This window comes from Taudactylus pleione, unplaced genomic scaffold (assembly GCF_031769625.1).
Source record: "Taudactylus pleione unplaced genomic scaffold, aTauple2 ptg000044l, whole genome shotgun sequence".
Lineage (NCBI taxonomy): Eukaryota > Metazoa > Chordata > Amphibia > Anura > Myobatrachidae > Taudactylus > Taudactylus pleione.
This window is the reverse complement of record NW_028284446.1, coordinates 312,508-333,246: the sequence shown is the minus strand read 5'-3', so window position 1 is coordinate 333,246 and position 20,739 is coordinate 312,508. Positions and strand designations below refer to the sequence as shown.

The window sequence follows — 20,739 nt, the reverse complement described above, 5'->3', positions numbered from 1 at the left end:
TGATTTCAGAATTTCAGACTTCAGAAATAAGTCAATAGAGCATCTATGGAATTCACACTGGGGATACATAGGGCAAGCCATAAAAGGACAATTAGTTTAAATATTTACAGTCACATCTTCCCAAAATTTAGAAGAGGAATCAGCAGCATTATATTGGGCTACAGATTATCTGAAAGGGGAACTGGGGCTTCTTTATATGAGAGGAGGGGAGATTCAACTTACAGAGCCAAAGTTTGCAAACCCGGCAGATGTTCCCTTAGAGTGTTTTCCCGGTTGTGATGAGGCGAATGGATCTTTCCCACTGAAGGGGTCCGTAAAAGCCTTTCTGCTCTGGAAGGGGTCTCCTGGCTCTGTCCCAAATGGCTGGAAGGGGTCGTTGGGCTTCTGAAAATGTGTTGAACTCAGCTGACTTACTGGGGTATTTTTACCTGGAGGCAAAAAGGAAATGCAGAAATGTAATGCATGGTGTGTAAATTGTCAACAAAAATTCAAAAAGTTACACAAGCTAAAATATTTTTTCATTATTTCATTTACCAATGGGAAAGTATTCCAAGCACCCAGCACACTCAAATTAAGAAGTACAATAAAATTATTTAGCTTACTGAAACTACAATAAACATAGTCATAACTGTCAATATTTTTAAATAAACAACATATACAATGACAAAACTATGGGTACTTGTAATATGTCAATATTTAAATTTTCAATTCAAGCAATGTAGACTGAGACTTGTTGTCATCAGAACACTGTGGGCCTGATTCAGACCTGGTCGCAAGCGCTGAGCACTCGCAACCAAGTCGATGGTGGCCCAGAGCGCATGCGCACGATGGAGCCGGCTCCGTCGTGCGCATGTGCGAGACCCGGATAGCGACGGGCAAGCCGTTGCTCCGGGTCTCGTACCAAAGGGGGCGTGCTGTCGATGTTGAGTGACAGCACGCCCCCTTTGGTGGGCAGGCCGGGGAGTGGCTGCCCAAACGGAGGCGTACCCATGTGAACGCCTCCGTTTGGGGGCGGCCCCACTGACATCACGAGTGATGTCAGTGGGAGAGATTTCGGCTCTGTTAGAGCCGAAATCTCTCTGGGGCTTGCGGCAACGAGACCCTACCACAAGAGTCTTGTCGCAAGCCCGATGGTCGCGATGGTCTTGACCATCGCGACCATCTTCCTGGCCGCTCCCTATAGCTGTGGGTGGTCACCCACAGCTACGCGAGCGGCCAGGAGGCCGTTCTAAAAAAAGAATAGCCTGGCCCTGATTCAGAGCGAGCGCTCTGTCAGAGCGTCCGGCTCTGAATCAGGGCCTGTGTTCTAACCAAGCATGAAGTCTAAGGAATTGTCTGTAGACCTCCAAGACAGGATTGTCTTGAGGCACAAATCTGGGGAAGGGTACAGAAAAATATCTGCTGCTTTGAAGGTCCCAATGAGCAGAGTGGCCTCCATCATCTGTAAATGGAAGAAGTTCGGAACCACCAGGACTCTTCCTAGAGTTGGCCGGCCATCTAAACTGAGCGATTGGGGAGAAGGGCCCTAGACATGAAGGTGACCAAGAACCTGATGGTCACTTTGTCAGAGCTACAGCATTCCTCTATGGAGAGAGGAGAACCTTCCAGAAGGACAACCATCTCTGCAGCAATCAGGCCTGTATGGTAGAGTGACCTGACAGAAGCTACTCCTTTTTAAAAAGCACATGGCAGCCTCCCTGGAGTTTGCCAAAATGCACCTGAACAACTCTCAGACCATGAGAAACAAAATTCTCTGGTCTGATGAGGCAAAGATTGAACTCTTTGGCGTGAATGCCAGACATTATGTTTGGAGGAAACCAGGCACCGCTCATCACCAGGCCAATACCATCCCTACAGTGAAGTATGGTGGTAGCAGCATCACACTGTGGGGATGTTTTTCAGCAACAGAAACTGGGAGACTAGTCAGGATAGAGGGAAAGATGAATGCAGCAATGTACAGAGACATCCTGGATAAAAACCTGCTCCAGAGCGCTCTTGACTTCAGACTGTTATGACGGTTCATCTTTCAGCAGGACAACGACCCTAAGCACACAGCCAAGATATCAAAGGAGTGGCTTCAGGACAACTCTGTGAATGTCCTTGAGTGGCCCAGCCAGAGCCCAGACTTGAATCAGATTGAACATCTCTGGAGAGATCTGAAAATGGCTGTGCACCAACGCTTCCCATCCAACCTGATGGAGTTTGAGAGGTGCTGCAAAGAGGAATGGGCGAAACTGCCCAAAGATAGGTGTGCCAAGCTTGTGACATCATATTCAAAAAGACTTGAGGCTGTAATTGCTGCCAAAGGTGCATCAAGAAAGTATTGAGCAAAGGTTGTGAATACTTATGTACGTGTGATTTCTTAGTTGTTTTTTTAAATAAAATTTGCAAAAATCTCACAAAAACTTTTAACACGTTGTCATTATGGGGTATTGTGTGTAGAATTTTGAGGACAAAAATGAATTTATTCCATTTTGGAATAAAGCTGTAACATAAAATGTGGAAAAAGTGAAGCGCTGTGAATACTTTCCGGATGCACTGTATGTGTGTGTGTACCAGTCTGATGCCTCAGTTCGTTGCCAACATGAATGCTTATATGAATGGCTGCTGATAAGTATATTTGCTGCTCTATGCCACTTATGCTAGTTTTGCACGTTCTAGCACTATTGTTATGCATTTTTTGTGAATTGATGGTTTTCTAGATATGCTAAATTATGGTTTATAAAATATTTTTTTCAGTTACTATTACAGATGTGTCCTCATACATCTAGCCTCTATACTCCACATAGCACAACTTGCCTAGCATGAGTGAGCCACCAGGAGTCGTTTTTGCTACTTTTTTTGCCAAAAATGTGTCTACTGTAAGTCACTAGGACGCATCAGCAGACTGTGCTGATTAATTTGATCTGTGACACTTATATATCTTTGTGCGACTATATGAAGCACAATGGAACTTGGAATTAAAAAAGCTGTGGCGCTACATTGTAGCACTTCATAGACAGATTCAGGCTCAGTCACACACACATACACAAGTTTTGCATATCAAATTAATCAGCGCAGTCCCGTGAAGTGGCTTGTTGCATCTATTTGAAGGGGCCCCATACATCGGCAATTTAAAAAAAAATTCAGATTTTGTGGTCCCCCCCCAATTTAAGGATTCCCCAATCCACCAATCTGAGCCCATACATTTCAGCTATTTTGCAGTGACTTGCAGATCATTTTTAGGAAAGACAGAGCTTACAATCTTGAAAGGCCCATCATTTTACTAGTAACATTCGAAAATCGGTTGATTGTTACCATACGCTAGCAATCTGTGAAATCCAACATGTTAGACAACCTGATTCAACAATTCCAATCACTTTCTGGTCGGCATCTGTAATCTGTAAACCACATACATTGCCAATTTTTTATACAATCATCAGCAAAATGCAGACTTGCCCCAAATGATTGCAGATGAATGGGGGGCCTTAAGGTGCTCAATGCAAGCTGAGTCACTCAGGACTTGGCACACCAAGATGATCTGTTTGGTGCAACTGCAGCAATAGTGTATGAGGTCACATCTATACACACATATACAGGTTGCAGGTATTTCAAAATTGTATCAGTTCAGAACATTTTGTATTTGTATGCCTAAACTATAAACCACGTCCCTTTAGGTCAGGGGTGGGCAATTAGCAGCCCTACAGCTGTTGTTGAACTACACATCCTAGCAGTTTTAACAAATCTATTGCAGCACATGCTGGGATGTGCAGTTGTACAGCAGTTGAGGAGCCACTTATTGCCCACCCCTACTTGAGGTTCTACATGTTAAATTTAGTAAAACTGCTTGTGAGACAGATTGATGTTAGTTGATTCAATGAACTAATATTCAGCAACTTTAGACTTACTAAAAAAAAATGGCAACCCCCAATATGGAAGCGTCTACGTCTTCAAATTGAAGACACTTTTTCTGAATTGTCTACTTTTGGGAATTAGGTGTTGTCATATTCTGGTCAACACTACTAGGCTTGTTTGTCCTAATTCCTCTATAATATTTTCTGCCAAATATTCCTCCTCCCAGGGTACGGTGAAAGAATGCTAATCCACAGGCAGTAAAAATGAAGGTAGGTCAAAGTGAGATGAACGGTTTCTGCCATTAAAGCACAGTACATTTTTGAGAATTCTCTATGCTGTTGAAAAAGGGCTGTTGAGAAATCATTAGATATCAATAGTTTCAAGTTCCCCATCTACAGTATAGGTTAAATGCAATAGGACCCGAGTTTTATGTAATAGGATGTGGGAACATGCAAATTCACATGTTTCTTACACTTCCGCAACTCGCACTGCCGAAACGTGCATCCAGATGTTTTCCCCATGGAAAACATACAACTCGGCCAATGTAATAGAATACGAGTTTTTAACTTGCACAATATTACTTACTTAAAACTCGCAAAAAAATAGACCTGCTTCAGGCTAACGAGTATAGCCTGAGCAGGTGTGAGTCACACAGGGGCATGCACAGAACAGTGAGATCCGTGCATGCTTCTGTGTGAAAAATAAGCTATAAAAGTGTTAAAAAAAAAAAAAAGACTTGGGATCCCCCCTAAAAGCACAACCAGCACTGGGCTTATCTGATTTTTCTGAGCCAGTTCTGGTTGTGAAAATATGGGAGGAAAAAGATGTAGGGGTCCCCCGTATTATCCACAACCAGCACCAAGCTCTTTCTAGTGGGGGTGTAATGCCACAGCCGTGGGACCTGCTTAACGGGGTCCACCAGCCAAAGCATTATCATCCCACGCTAGTCAGTCCAGGCCGGGGATCCCCGGGGAGGCGGAGACCCTCCCAATAAAGGCACCCCAAGCCTAGGCTGATAGCCCGGGGCTATCCCCTACACCCCTGGGCGGTGAGTCACTGATGGCAAAATACTAACTATAGTGCGTTTTATGCGCTACAGGCACTGAAGGAAGCAGTTTTTAAAAATGAGCGGGTCCAGCAGTACATGCGGTCACTGACCTATGTTCGCTGCAGCAAGTAATAGTAGTCCTCAGTGTCTCCCCAACCAATCACGGCCGGCAGCATTTCCTTGTCCGATTGCCGCCCGAGCCCCGCCGACCACCCCCCAGTGCCTCCTGCGCCCTAGCGGCCGCTAGGATAGTATTGCGGGCTGACATTGGTGATTGCAGGGACTGCTGCCTCTCTCTAGTAAACCAACTCTGTGAGGGGACCGTCAGTCTGTATGACCCGTGGCTGCACTGTAATTGGCCCTGTCTGGTCACGCAGGGCTGGTTCAAGGACCATTCAAGTGCGGTCGCCACTGGGCACTTGACGTGTGCTGACCCCAGCTGTCAGCAACAGCACCGGGGTCCAGGGCAGTAAGCCCCAAAGCTTCAAGTTTCTCTGTCTGGCTGCCTGCATTTGCGCCCCTTTTCCCATTATGTGCTGACTCCCAGGCCACAGGCTTTCCAGCATTACAGCCTCTCCCCACAGTCCATGGGACATCACTCAGAAGTAAGCAGGCTAACCCCCTCCTTGCCTCTCAGTACAGCCCTAGCTGCTATATACCCTAATCCCCGTCCTACCCCAGTACTGCCTGCCGCTAACCCCCCTCCTTGCCCCCAGTACAGCACCAGCTACTATCTATCCCTACCCGAGTAGTGCCTGCCTTTAACCCCCTCCTTGCTCCCCAGCGCTATCCCAACTGCTGTATGCACTTACCCATTCCTGCTCCCAGCTCTACCCTAACTTCTCCCTGGCTCTAACCCCAGCTCTACCCCAAATGCAGCTTGCCCTTAACCCTCTCTACCCCAAATGCTATCTACCCCCAAGCACTGTCCAAGCTGCTACCTGACCCCAGTACTGTCCCAACTGCTGCCTGCCTTCATCCCCCATAATATGTGATGGGACCCAGAAACCATGGAGTAGGACCCCCATGGGGACCCACAATTTTTTTTTCGCTCAGTGCGATACCTGTGGGTCCTGAGTTGATTGTGTGAAAAATAGAATAGAAATGATTGTCCTTTACAGGAGAACTAGAGGTCCCAGCAAGCCTCAAGTACCAGCATGGGGCATTAAGGGCCCACTGGTACCTCTAGTTCACCTGCAAAATAATTATTTAAAAAACCACAGGACACAGACACCGAAGGTTTTATTATTGTATTACACATGCACTCACTCATTCACTCACACTACATACTTACCTTGTCCCTGGCGCCGGTCTGTCCCCTTGTCCAATACAAACCAGATCGGGACCTGTAAAAAAAACAAAAACAAACCATACTCACCTACCCCTTGGTTCTGTTCCTCTGCCGTCCATGTAGGCATCCTTGGTCTTGTTAAATTAATAATAAAAACGCGAACCCACAGACATAAGAACCGTCCTCTAAGGACGGTACTTCGCGAATGACAGCCCACCGATGCATTTCTAATAGAGAGAGGAGCACATGCATGGTGTCAACAGTTTTTTAGGATGGAATTCAAACTCTTCAAAACATCTCTTATTATTTAATCCCGGCATCACCATTTTTTGTAGAAAAAAAACATATGTTGTAGGACTATATCAACAAATTAAAGTGTGATTCATCATTTATTTATTTTTTTAAACAGCATAAACTTAACATTGTTTCTAGTTTTGTATTTGGAGACTATCCAGGGCAAATAGAGGAGAGTTTTCATTTCTCATAGGCCTTCTTTTACCAAGTTAAACAATACTGCCCAATTGTGACCGATTCATTGCCCATTGAACATGCTACAGTCTGATTAAAGAACAATTTAATTCTAATTTATTTATCAAACCTATATTGTGTTACAATAAGCAGTGTATTTTAGCCTATTGTGGCAAGCCACACAAAGTGGCATATGGCTTGCTGGTGGCTGGTTGAACGGTTTACTACCACAGCTTTTGGGTATATGAAAATCACACCTTCTGAAAAATTGTATCTGAATTCCTGGCACTGCTAAAGTAAGCAAGTGCAATGAGCTTGGAAACTTTAAGCATCTGCAGAAAACCACAGTTATATCTAACAAAGTCACATCATGTATTATTTTTTTTTATAGAAGTGATAACTTCGGGGCAAAAAGTTAAGAGGATGTTTTTGTGACATTGCAAGTCCCTTGAGAAAACCCTGCAAGCTGCCATTAAATAATATTCAGAAACTATCTGATGCCACAATTCTAACTTGAAATATGAGGACAGAAAAGTAGTGGGAACAGATCTAATGCTTCTAAAAAGAAGAACTATGGGCCTGATTCTATGCGCTCGCGAGCGGGTCGATGGTGGCCCAGTGCGCACGCGCAGCGCAAGCCCCGTAGCAAGTGAGAACTTCACTCGCTCCATGGCTCGCAACAAAACGGGGCAGCTGTCGATGTTGATCGACAGCTCGCCCCGTTTTGTAGGTGTGTAGGGGGAGTGGCTGCACAAATGGATTCATTCCCGAAGGAACGCCTGCCATTTGTGGGCGGCCCTACTGACACCACTCGAGATGTCAGTAGTGGACTTCCTGCTCTATTAGAGCAGGAAGTCCACTCAGCATTGCGAGTGCTGAGACTCTATCTTAGGGTCTCCTCGCGATGCCGATGGTCGTGATAATCGCGACCATCGCCAGGCCGCTCGCCCTGATTCAGAGCGAGTGCACGCAAATAGCGTGCACCTCTGAAAAAGGGCCTATGTTTTGTGAAGCTCACCCCCAAAATTGTTTTCCAATTTTCAATTATCTACAGTGAGGAAGAAGAAATTTGATGCAAATAGAGAGGGGTTTCAATTATACAAAATTATAAGGGATTTTCATCTTTAAAACAGTACATACTGTAAGTGCCTTCCCTGCCCTAACACACCAAATCACCCGCACATTAGCATGTAAAATTAATTCTTTATAGTTGCATAAAAGGAGAAGGGTCAGCCCTTTCGTGTACTGGAGAGATGACAGATTCTAAAATCTTGAAATTTCTTTGGCAAGGAAAAGACTACTGTATATTTGGAGTCACATCAAGTTTGGTACATGTTTCTTATAGCAGGGGTATTGGGATGTAGTTAAGATCCCAGCGATTGGGATGCCGGCTCCAGAATTCCAATTGCTGGTATTCCGATGGTAAGTATTAGGGTTATGGGGAGGGTTAGGGAACACTTACCTACTTGGGTCGGTATTCTGACCGCCGGCATACCAACCGCCGGGATCCTGTACCCAACCCGGGGTATCAACATGCGGCCCCCCAGCTCTTGTCAAACTACACGTCCCATCATGCCCTGCCACAGTTTTGCTATTAGCGCATGTTGGAATGTGTACTTATACAACAACTGGAGGGCCACATGTTAAATATCCATGTCTTATAGGAAACATAATGAATCAAAGTAATACTTCTCATAATAGAGGTTTGTGAAGACCAGGAGAGGATCTTCCGCCAATAACAGACACCAGCTGTTCTCTTAGTGATAGATGTTCACACCAGTGACCGTCTGAACTTAAGCCTCCAGCAGTAGAGGCTTACACAACTGATGAGACACCGCAGGACTGCTGGCTGGGGACAAGGTAAAGCTGTGAAGTGGCAGTCCTACCACTGCAGGAACTAGCTGGAGTGAAGCTGCAGGAAGAATGTATCTTGTACAGGAATGATTGTAAAAGTACAATGGCAGCAGCAAGTGGTGATGGACTCAAGTGTGTCTAGGGACTATGGTGCGACTTGGTCGGCAGGGTGAATAGTCGCTAGCTATGGAGCAGGAGCGACCAGGGCTGTAGTACTGCAGGGTCTCAGATTATGGCACGACTGGCTATGAATTCTATGAATTCTGGTGCGGCTGAGGAGCGGCTGGACAGTGGTCTAGGGTGACCAGGCCACAGGCCGCAGGACAACTAAACCAACAACTATGATGTGGCTACGCCGCGGCTTGAGCAACAAGTCTGTGGATGATGATGCAGCCTATGCCGCGGACTGTGGAACAACAGGAGTAATCACAATAGTATGGCTGGGTTGCTGGCTGATGTAGCAGACTAGGGACCGAAGTGCGGCTATTGCACCAGCTGAAGTTCAACAAACAAACTGGAACGACTGGTCCATGGACGGTGATGCGGCCTATGCCGCGGACTCTGGAACAACAGAACAAGGCACAATAGTGTGGCTGGGCCACTGGCTGATGTGGCTGAAACAAAAGCTTAGGTGCGGTAATGCAGTGGGCTGAGGACAGGAAGGCCACAGCTGCAGGTGGATTCACAGCAGATGACACCAGGGCAACTTCAGACTAGGAAAGCTGGTACAGGAAATAGGTAACAATAAGTTTGATCGAGGAACGGCAGAACAAGGTAAGGAGCGTCTAAAACACAGTCTTCTGAGCACTAGGCCACACGTACTCCGGAAGTCAGGTAATATCACTGCTGAATCACCCCCTATGTTCCCAATCACATGCACACACACATACACACTAGGGTTAATTTTCATTGAGCGCCAATTAGCAGTAATGCTAACCATTACACCACCAGTGCTGCCGTATAGGTTTGAAGATCACATCCTACCAGCATAAAAGGATAGTGTATGAAATACCGTCGGCTGACCCTAGAAGCCCGGCTAGGACAGAATCCTGACTGGCTGGAAAGTACACTATCCCTCCCCTCTACCCCACCTAACCCTCCTTTTGTGGTGCCTAACCCTAACGCCCCCTTGGTGGTGCCAAACTCCAACCACCCTTCCCCGCACCCTAAACCTAAGTATCCCCGGGGAGTGCCTAACCCTAGCCCCCCTCCCTGCAGCCTAACCTTAATACTTTCTATAAAACATTTAAGGGTGATATAACACCTGTATTGGCATCTCTCATCTGTGTTCAATGAGGCATCAGAACATAGCGTGTCCCGTAAGTAGACCTTATTAGTTCTGTTAGGCAGCACTGGGCACTTGATTCGGTTTTAAGGTACTTCGGTTTTCGAGGCACAATATTAGAATCTATTTTGGCTCTTTATTCCTCTCCTTCTGATATATATGAGAAGATATATGTAAGTGGTTGTCCTTAATTAAGTTTCAATAATATAAATGGTACTCGCCAGGGTTGACTGCTTTCCCATCTAATATTCACACTTGCAATTATGCCGTTAGCTGAGAAAATTAGAAGCAATAATGACATTCAGGGTACTATTACAGGCAAAACTTCCCATAAAATTAGCTTAATTGCGGACAATGTCCATCTTTGCTTGCCTCGACCAGAAACTTCCCTTCCCCAGTTACACTCAGTTCTGGATAGTTTCTCTGAGTTTTCATTTTATAAGCTGAATACCACAAAGACAGAGCCGCTTCCTTTTTAAAATTCCAGAGGACCCTCTTGGTAGATTGCGGGCTTCCTATAAGTACGCTTAGCTGTCTTGGTGGCTAAGCTACTTGAGTGTTTATGTCGATAGGCTTACCAATGATTAGATGCTTTATGAAGTATCTTGATTAGGTAGGGTCGCTATGGCTAAAATGGTTCTGCTACGAAAAATTGTATACCTTTTCCGTGCCATTCCTTGATCCCTCCCTAGACCTCTATGCAATAAATTTTATAAAATTATAGGGGATTTTATCTGGAAGGGGAATAATCCAAAAATAGCAAAAATCGAAAAAAGGCACCATTTCTCTTTCTAAGCTTGAGGGAGAAATATCAAATATCAAGACACTTGTTTACTTAATCGAGCCAGGGACTGGTTTTCCACAGATTGTTTGACACTCTGGGTGAGAACAGAAAGTGAGGTTGTATGTCCCGTTGCTCTTCCTGTCCTCCTATGGCTCCCTAATTCTGTTAAACCTCCCTGTCCTTGTTTTTCTAAGGCAGTTCAAGCTACGTTGTCGGCCTAGCATAGGATGGTGTCTCGCACAGATGAATTGTCGCTGGACTCCCCAGCTTTATCATTAAAGGGTGTAGCTCAACACCTGAATTTAATTTAGACTCATGGTCTAAAGGCGATCTTTCCTCCTTGGGCAATCTCTTTTCTGATGAGGAATTAGCCTCTTTCACCCACCTCCAAGCAAACTATGCTGTGCCGTCACATGACTTTTAGAAATATCTACAAATAAGGCACTGGCTTCAGAGTTGTTTACCCGCCCTGCTTAGCAGATCATCTTTCCCAGAATTTCTTGTATCTTGTCTACAGTCTCCCAACCATAGAGTTGGTATATCGTGGTGGTATAGTTTCCAACTAATGGAAAAGTAAAAAAGGGAAACTGGCGTTCCAAGTTAAATGGAAAAGGGTTCTATCTAGATCACTATCTGAAGCTGAGTGGGAGATTATATTACGTACGTGCTTTAAAGTGTCCTGCTGCATTAACCACTCGAGAGATGTTTTTTAAATTGATTCATATGATGTACTTTACACCAGACAGGCAGCACAAAATTTGTCTCTCTATCTCCAATTATTGCTGAAGGAACTGCGGAGATGTGGGTGATATTCTCAATGTATTTTGGTCTTGTCCTAGTGTTCAACCGCTCTGGACTGAGGTGTTTATCATGAATAGTAATGCGATTGGGGTGACCATTCCAGTGGACCCATTGTCCGCCCTATTTCATTTTTACCTGGATCAATTATCCAACAGTGATAGGTATTTAATGGGTCATATTTTAGTAGCCGCTAAAGCTGCTATTGCCCAGCTATGGACAATGGTATAGAGGACCGCCCCTATACCAAGTTTAGTGACCATAGAAAATAAGATTCAAAAACACTTTGCTTTCAAAACAGTAGGTTGTAAATACTCTACTACTGCTTCATCATCTCATATGAAATGGTTTCAATGGAGTAAATACATATAGGAGTAAGAGCACTCCTCTATTTACCGCAAACCCACAGACCTTGGTGTGTTAAGTTCACCTAAGTCTGAGGGGTATATTATTTACTAAAGGTAAGGGTTTTTAAAAGTGGAGATGTTGCCCATAGCAACCATTCACATTCTGCTTAACATTTACCTAGCACCTTGTAGAAGGTAATAGCTAGAATCTAATTGGTTCCTATGGGCAACATCTCCACTTCTGAAAACCAACACTTAAGTATATATATACCCCTGAGTCTCCCTGATATTTGACAAGTGTCTCTTAATTTTGCTGTTTGTATGCATGTTTTGGTTATGTACTGTAATCCTGGCTATTGCCCCCCCCCTTTTTTTTTCTCCATGTAATTTCTTGTTTTATCTCCTATTTTTCTTCTTTTCTGTATCCCCATTTTTATGATTATTCCCAATAAAAAAACAGTTGATAATAAAAATAAAAGGCAAAACCAACGTGTTTCTGACTTTTAAATGGCGAAAAAAGGGCTAATTTGCCAGAATCTTGTCTGTGTATGGATCTTGAAGGCTATTACATAAAGCTCATAGTCTTATTTACTAACCAGTTTCACTGGTCTATTTTGTACATATGTGTACAAAATATTTTATTTTGAGATTTACTGATCCCTCAAAATGATTTATTTTCCATTCCTATTATTGTGCTTGATATTTTTACTTCATTTGTTTTATTGATACACATTTATTTTATATTGGTGAATAATAAATTAGATATATAATTACAAAATTCATGTGCTGTTTGCTTTAATACTGAGTCTATTTGAGGTATACAAAGCTGTCTTATTTAGCATTTTTTTTTCTTGAAGGATATTTCAAGGATTGGTGTGTAGGGTTGCTATACATCCCAGTTTGCTCGGGATTGTGTTCAGGATGCCCAAATGTCCTGGTCCTGGGAGCGAGGCTGAAAGGGTGGGCGCTGTCACTGAGGGCGGCAAAGGCTGGGTAGAAGCGTAGAATGCTCCTGCGTGGTCTGGTAGTGCCCAGCGCCCAGTCACAATGTCCAGACATGCTCCCTGCCACACAGTGGTCAAGAAAAGAGCCCGCACTCAGTAAGGGGTGGATTATCGGTCTCACCTGAATATAGAACAGGAGCTAGCCACACACCTCCTGTCAGGGAAAGCGGGGAGCAGCAGAGATGTAAGAGGAATAATTAGAGATGGTCAGGCAGACATAATAAGTTGTTCAAATACAGTTCCCTCTTGTATCAGATCCAGTAAGTGACAGCCAGACTTCAGGTTTGGAGTGTGAAAGCCTCATACTTTAAAATATGTATAGTTTCGATAGATGGATAAACAGATCAGCACCTTCACTTAGTGAATTAAAATCTGCTTTACTGGAATATATCTACTTTGATAGACATAATGTGCTTTTCGATATAGAGAATGGTGTGAAACAGTTTTACAGAGAATGGGAAATCTATCTTCTAACCCTCCTGGTCTCATTTGAGATTTCTATTAGTAGAGTCTTTGAAAATACAGCCTGGTTCCTCCTACAGTGGCTTCGCTAAACCTTCGCTCCACTACCTCCATATCTGTTTGGCATCTACAGCTCTTTGTCTGCTGGCAAGCTTTGAACCTTATACTTAATTTATTCTCCCTCCTTTTTATTATTTTTGCTCTACCTCAGATTTTCCTCTCCCACTCCTTTTTATGTTAATTTTATTTTGCTAATTCTGTTCAATGTTGATATAGATACTTTATAGAAAATTGTCCTCACTTATATTCTTGGTTTTGACATGTATTATGTATCTTTATGCATTATACCTACTGTTGCAATATTTTTATTTGAGACATGTCATGATACGTATTGCTTCTATTTTGAGGTACATCAATAAAATGTTTTTTTTAAAAGAGTATTGTTTCTGTAATATCACTGTAAACAAGTGAAAAAAAAAATCAGTCATGAGTGGACTACTTTTTGATATCACCACAAGCTGGCACCAGTTAAAAGCTAAAATGAATATTTAGTTCTGGCTGGAAAGTGGATAAGTTACAAAAAAAAATAAAAAATAGAAATGCTTACTTGCAATACTTATCGGTGATACATTGATTCGGCGGTCTTCCAAAGTGCCTAACAATTGCAAGCTGGAAATCCTCAAACTGAGGTTATCAACTGTTACACGTTCAGAATGTGCATATATATATATATATATATATATATATATATATAATATATATATATATATATATATATATATATATATAGTCTGAGAATTAACACAAAAAAACATTGTCAACATTAACAATATCGACATTATCTCAGTGTCATCATTTTGTCCATGTTGACATTCAGACAATGTCGACATTTTGGTGTAAACATTGTGAATATCAACTTTTTGTACCACACTCTGTCAATTAAGTATCACCTGCTTGCAACCAATAGATGCATTGGGGGCTGTAGCTACCACATTGACAGGGCACAAAGAGGATGTTATTTACTATATCGACATGCGGCATCCCGGCTGAAATAATCCCAGCGCCGGAATGCCACTACCCGGCTACAAGACCAGGGCTGGAATACCAATAGTGGGTGGCATCCGATGCCGGAATCCCAACAGCCAGGATGCCAAACGTGAGTATAGTAAGGCTGGTTAGGACTTAGCCGCGGGGGGTGGGGGACAGTTAGGCTACGGGAGGAGGAAGTTAGGTACCACTGGGAGTGGGTTAGGCACCACTAGGGGGGTAAGGTTTAGGCAGTAAGGAGGGAGGGTTAGGTTTAGGCATGAACATGAAGGGTTAGGTTTAGGCATTAAGGGGGGAGGGTTAGGTTTAGGCACCAAGGAGGGAGGGTTAGGTTTAGGCACCAAGGGGGGAGGGTTAGGTTTAGGCACCAAGGGAGGAGGGTTAGGTTTAGGCACCAAGGGAGGAGGGGCACCAAGGGAGGAGGGTTAGGTTTAGGCACTAACGGGGAGGGTTAGGATAGGGTGGGTGGAGGGTTAGTGTTAGGATATAGAAACAGAGGGTTAGGGTTACAAAGGGGGAGGGTAAGTATACTTACCCGGCCCTTGTCAGGATCCTGACCATCTGGGTGCCGCAGTCGGCGCAAAGGGCCTGCTTCAGAGATGTACACAATGCCGATATTTATGCAGATTGAGCGATTGTTTTCCATTGCGCATGAGTGTAAGCCGCACTGTGCACGTACAGTGATGTTTTGCAATTACGCTCACACAGGATTAATTTGTTGAGCGAGTGGCAGGTAGTCAGTGTTTGTGGGAGGTAACAGAGTGGTTAGGCAAACGCAGGTGTGTCTGACCGTTTAAGCACTGTTTCATGGACATACAAATATTAGCTATTGCGATCTCCTTCGCAGCATAAGAGCTCTCTGCTTGTCAGGAGAGACGCTGTATTTGAGACAGGTCAGACTTGCTGCATATGCTTCCCGATCTGCGTGAATGTTACAGATGTGTCCAGGTTGCTCATCTAGCCTCAATACACCATGCAGTGCGATATGCCTGGCGTGAGTGAGCAGTCATGTCCACTGCAACTCTGCTAGCATGGGGTATCTTTTTGTGCTGAAAATGCAACTAATTTGCAATGCGATGCGACTAGGACGCACCAGGAGACTGTGCTGAATATGTTGATATATGGCACTTGTATAGCTGTGTGCAACTGAGACTGTAAACGGAACTTGACATGGAAAAAAGCTATGGCAGCAGCATCATAATATTTCATTTGGTGAATGAGAGGCCAAGTCACACACAGATAAAGTGGCACATATCAAATTAATCAGCAGAGTCTCCTGGTGCGACCTAGCCGCATTGCATTGCTAATTAGACACATTTTTGTAAATAACAAAAAACGCCCGGCATTAGCAGAGTCTCATGTGTCTAGACGCGCCAAGAGAGTCTGTTTGATGCGACTGCAGCAAAGACGAATGAGGACACATCTGTACTGATGTTTATGCTGGTGTGCCACGTCGGAAGGATATTAGAGGGCAGCAGTGGGCATCCCTATGCTTTGGTAAGTTTTGGAAACATTAGCATATTTTCGCAGCTGTGTTCTGCACGAAATCGCAGCTGGGATTGCATTGGAGTACATCTCTGAATCAAGCCGAAAGTAGGGAAGCTGCCAGTTTCTACATAAAATGAATTTTTGTGTATTTTAATTATGCTTTTGATAAAGTTATTACTAAATAATTAGATCACCACCCTTACACTGAAATTATTATTATTATATAGCTGTACATGGAAAGTTATCTTTTTTTTGACAAATGATAAATAGCAGAAGTTAGAGGGTGGGTGACTATAGCACGCTATTAGCACTATCAGATATGCATGACTGAGAAGAATATAAGAAAAAAAAAAAACGTGAGAACGGAACTAAAAGGATTAATTCAAAGGAGAGGTGTTAACCACTGAACCATCTTGATGGCACTCTTTCTCACTGCTCGTTTGCTAATGGGGCATTACCAGACTCATCACTTGCTTCACACACACAACCAATTACTCACATACCACTTTTTTCATAGTGCTTCTTTGGGTTGCTTCACAATGCTAATTGTTGTATTCAGTTGCTTTTTGTTATCACATGCTACAACTAAGGGCCGTATTCAATTAGATTCTATTGAACTACAAACTGCGCTAATATGAAACTTTACTGTGAGATGGCAGAACACACACAAATGCATATAACAGTCACGGCTCCGTTAAATGTAAAAATTTATACATTTTTTAATCATGAGTCAAATATTTAAAGATATATAAATCTCTCACAGTATACATGAAAAAAGTATATTTAAAAATAATAATACAACAATATTACATACTAAGAACACCAATTAAGAAGTCTCTTGTGTGTGCACACATCGCTTAGTTTGAACTAATAGGTTGAATAGATAATTGGCTCTTTAGAATGTAAGCTCTCACGAGCAGGGCCCTCATCCTCACGTGTTTCTCCTCCCCCTACTTATAGTATCATTTACTCCTAACTCCCCACAACGGCACCTAACACCTGGTTGCTCATGTCCTGCTGCTTGTGTTTTGCAGCTGATTTTATAACCTTGTCCTTGTCCTGCATTGTTTTGTATTACTATTAACTGTTTTTCTTGTGTGCTCATTTATGTACTGTGTAAGGCGCTGCGGAACCTTTGTGGCGCCATATAAATAAAGGATAATAATAATAATAATAATAGTATACTGACTGGTCCAGTTAAAATTCCATAGACATATCCAAAAGTATCAATGGTAATGGACAAGTCGAATGGGCGCAGTAATGTGGATACAAAGTACCTGCGAGTAACTGCTAGCAGCTGTAACATGCACAATGATAAGGTGCTTGGTGAAATCAAGCTGGCCACACACTAGACCAACTTACATCCAACCAGCCAACTTGTTGATTGGTTGGAATGAAAATCTGGTAACATATGGGAGTAAATGATGATCAGCAATTTGCTCCTAAATGCCAGAAAACAGATGAAAATGGTCATCAGACAAGTTTGTTAAATGTTTGATCTAAACAATTTGTTCAAACAGTTTTTGTTCATTTTCCAGCGTTTGGGAGCAAATTGCTGATTGTCATATACTTCCATACGTTACCAGATTTTCATTCCAACCAATCAACAAGTTGGCTGGTTGGATGTAAGTTGGTCTAGTGTGTGGCCAGCTTCAGGCTTCCCGTATTGTGTGAGCAGCTGCCAGAGCTGGGCTGACGTTGCACCAGCAAACAATCTGCCTCCTGTGCTCGTCTGCCAGGCACGCTGTAGAAGCTAAATTGGAGCCTAGGTAAGATCACCTCCGCTGGATGCTGCTGCACAGAGAATCAACAGCTTGGTGCGGCCGGGAATGTTCATGCAAATGAGCTTGCCACATGAATCAGGTGCTTGTAAATCAGGGGGTCACTGACGCGTTTCGCCCCTTTAGAATGGGGGCTTTTTCAAAGAGTAGCTATCACATACACTGATTGAATTTATATAGCACCAATTGATAATCCATTGGAGCATTCGCTGAAGCTCGTCAGTGGTCTCAGGTGTGCCGCACCTGGGGCCATGTGGGATAATTATAATGTTCTTTTAAATATCCCAATGGAAACCAAAGTTCATACTTAATTAGAAATCTCAACGAATAAAGTGTATTATTCATTCATTGTATATAACACAAGCAAATATAGGTATATATAATAAAACCATTTACATATATACATATATATATATATATATATATATATAGAAATACTTAACTCATAAACGGAGCACATTGTTTTCACAAAAAAAAACTGCTTTATGCCATTCTTCACCACTTTTACAAAGACGCTAATAAGAAGCAATTTAAACTACTTAAGTACCCCAAATACTTTTATTAGGGCTATTAGTACACATCTACATTGATTCCCTATGTTAGTGCATCTTTATTTGGGGTACAGACTGATTTCCCCAATTTCTTACAGTACTTTCCGCCTGCTCCGTATTCGCCGATTTCGCCTGTTTAGGAATTCAATAGGGCGAAAAGAGGGGACGCACACAAAAAGTTTTCTCCTCTGAAACAGGAGAAGAGTGCATAGAGTCGGACACGCAAAACTTATCTGACTTTTCGCCTCTATTGAATACAGGCCTAAGTATGACAAACGATACACCTCCATTAAATTCTATGGATTTGAGCATAGTAACTGTGATAGACTCACATAATTGTTACGTATATTACTGGGCAATTTTCTTATGATTCCTGTGGAAGTAAAGAGATTTTTAATTTCTTTATATATATGTTGTTATTGGATATGTGACATTCTTCCAAAGCCGCTAGTATGAACTTTGTGGGGCAGAGTTGAATGCAAGCTAGCCACAGTCGCTCCAGCATTGCATGCACAGATCTAAATGCAGATTTTCTCCCATATGTAGGGTTGTACTCACCTACGTGTCTGGACGGGATGCAGTTAGGAAACTGACGGTCGAAATGCCGACCGCCGCCTTCCCGACTGTCTAATCCCGGCAGGGGTCTAATGATAGGCGTCAAAATCCCAACGCCTATTATTATCCCTACACCGGCAGCCAAGCATACCGAACGAATGTAAGCCAGGCGGCGGGTGCGGACAGGGGGGGAGGGTTAGATTAGGCACCCCCCCACCCCCCGGGAGGGTTAGGCTATGGGAAGGGGGGGTTAGGGTTAGGCACCCCCCTCTGGAGACTTAGGTTTAGGTTGCGGGGAAGGGGGGGGGGTTAGGTTTAGGCACTAGGGGGGAGGTTAGGCACCCTTAAGGGAGGGTTAGGGTTAGTTTTACTTACCTAAATCCCGATGGGATCTTCACTGCTGCTGGTCTTCGGCCAGTGGTCATACATATTGATTCCGTCTGGACTGCCGCTATCAGTATACTTAGCTAGATAGCGGACATCATCATCAGACGCACTTGCTCCATTTCTATCCTTGGTGCAAAACATGTATCTGAAAACAGATGTATTTAGGCTTCCAACCAACTATGGCCTCACTGATCTTTTACACTAGACCATCCCATTACAGCCCAGTTCCACTTACTCCATTGCAAGTGGAAATAAGAATGAAATGAATATGATTCTACATCGTTCATACTTGCATACACTTGTTTCCAGTGCATGTGCAGTGCTCTGAAAACAAACTTGCATTAAATTTTGCATTGACCCCCTGTAGTATAACTGCTTTCATGATCCTTACTGTCCCCATCTCTCTTTGCCTTTTGTCATGCAGTGTAATATAACAGATATCAGCAATTTCAAGCATGGAGTGGACACGCAAAATTTCAAGGGCAGCCTGTGACAGAACTGTGCTCTATTGGCTATCAAGATGCTTTACTTTACAAAAATAAATACAGTACCTCACGGCACCCAGTTTGGGAACCCTTAATTTAGTGATAGTCAGGGCATTTGAAGATGACCTTCAGTAGATTAGGTTGCATTTTTAATAGTCTTAGGGAGAGTGTGTAGAGAGTTGCAGGAGTACTATGGCAGATGTGGAGCAGCGATAGAAAAAGAAAATCAGTTTCTCTGCAGAATACAGGATAGCACATATTGTAAATAGGATATACAGGTGAGAGGAAGAAACCATAAAAGTAGATTGCAGTAATCAATATAGGACTAAAGAAAGAATGAATAAAGATTTTGGTAATAAGTGAGAAAAGGCCATATTTTGGCAAAGTTTCAATGGAGAAGAAAACATGTCAGCACGAGATATTTTGTCATCAGCTGCATAGAGGTATAAGTGGACGATTAACATACAGTATAACCTGTGAAACAGACAATACCTACATTAATGACGAACTTGCATCACTGAATTGTCGTTTATAATTAAAATATCTGATATACACGTCAGGTGGATTTGACAAAATAATCAATACCACAATAGTAGAGAACTGAAGCACATGCCTTCAAATCTAAGGAGGCTGGTAGAAAATGCATCTAAAAAAAAAATGACTGTTGCCATCTAATTTTTGAGTTATATTTCTATTGATGCCAATGGGTGCCCATCCACTGCTGGCTCTTAGATTAGACTGTCTAAACTCCATGATTTGCTCCAACCCTATATGAAGTTTTCAGCTGGTACATAGGGTGCTAAGGTATGTAATTACTTTACATTGGAGTGTGTGCCTATAAAAGACAAGAATATTGCAAAGTGCTCTAAAAGGTTTAGTCCATAACCTTTGTTAGTCTGTGGAACTTCCACTAGATTATCCTAGAAGCTTATCATAACATATCATACTCATATTTAGTCATGCTCTGGTAAAGGTAACTTCCACAATTCCATAAACTGCCAATAAAAAGATTTCCTTCTGATGCCACACACAACATAAAGACTGCAAAGTGATGTCACACACAGTTGTCACAAGGACTGTGGAGACAATAAGCAACTGATCTTTGACCCTCACACCCAACAATTGTAAGCAATGCCTCATGATAATTTAAATGGGTTCAATTGCTATTGCCTTTTTAAATATGCAGATAAGGGGCATTGCCGGCAGACTACAGTTATATAGCTAGTATGGCAGGAGACACACCTGTGACTTTCAAAGAGGAGTGTTGATT

At 42.9% G+C, this 20,739-nt stretch overlaps 1 protein-coding gene across 3 annotated transcripts in view; it reads right to left on the bottom strand.

Annotated features, from left to right (window-relative positions):
- Positions 1 to 20,739, bottom strand: part of EPS15L1 (epidermal growth factor receptor pathway substrate 15 like 1) — a 245,253-nt gene that overhangs the window by 6,749 nt on the left and 217,765 nt on the right. For 2 of the 3 annotated variants that reach the window (XM_088460325.1, XM_088460326.1), the window contains one exon: positions 223 to 428. In XM_088460325.1, coding sequence (XP_088316451.1) covers positions 223 to 428 — 206 coding nt within the window. Of the gene's footprint in view, positions 1 to 222; positions 429 to 20,739 lie in introns of those variants that run through there. The other variant, XM_088460327.1, reaches the window with a different exon arrangement.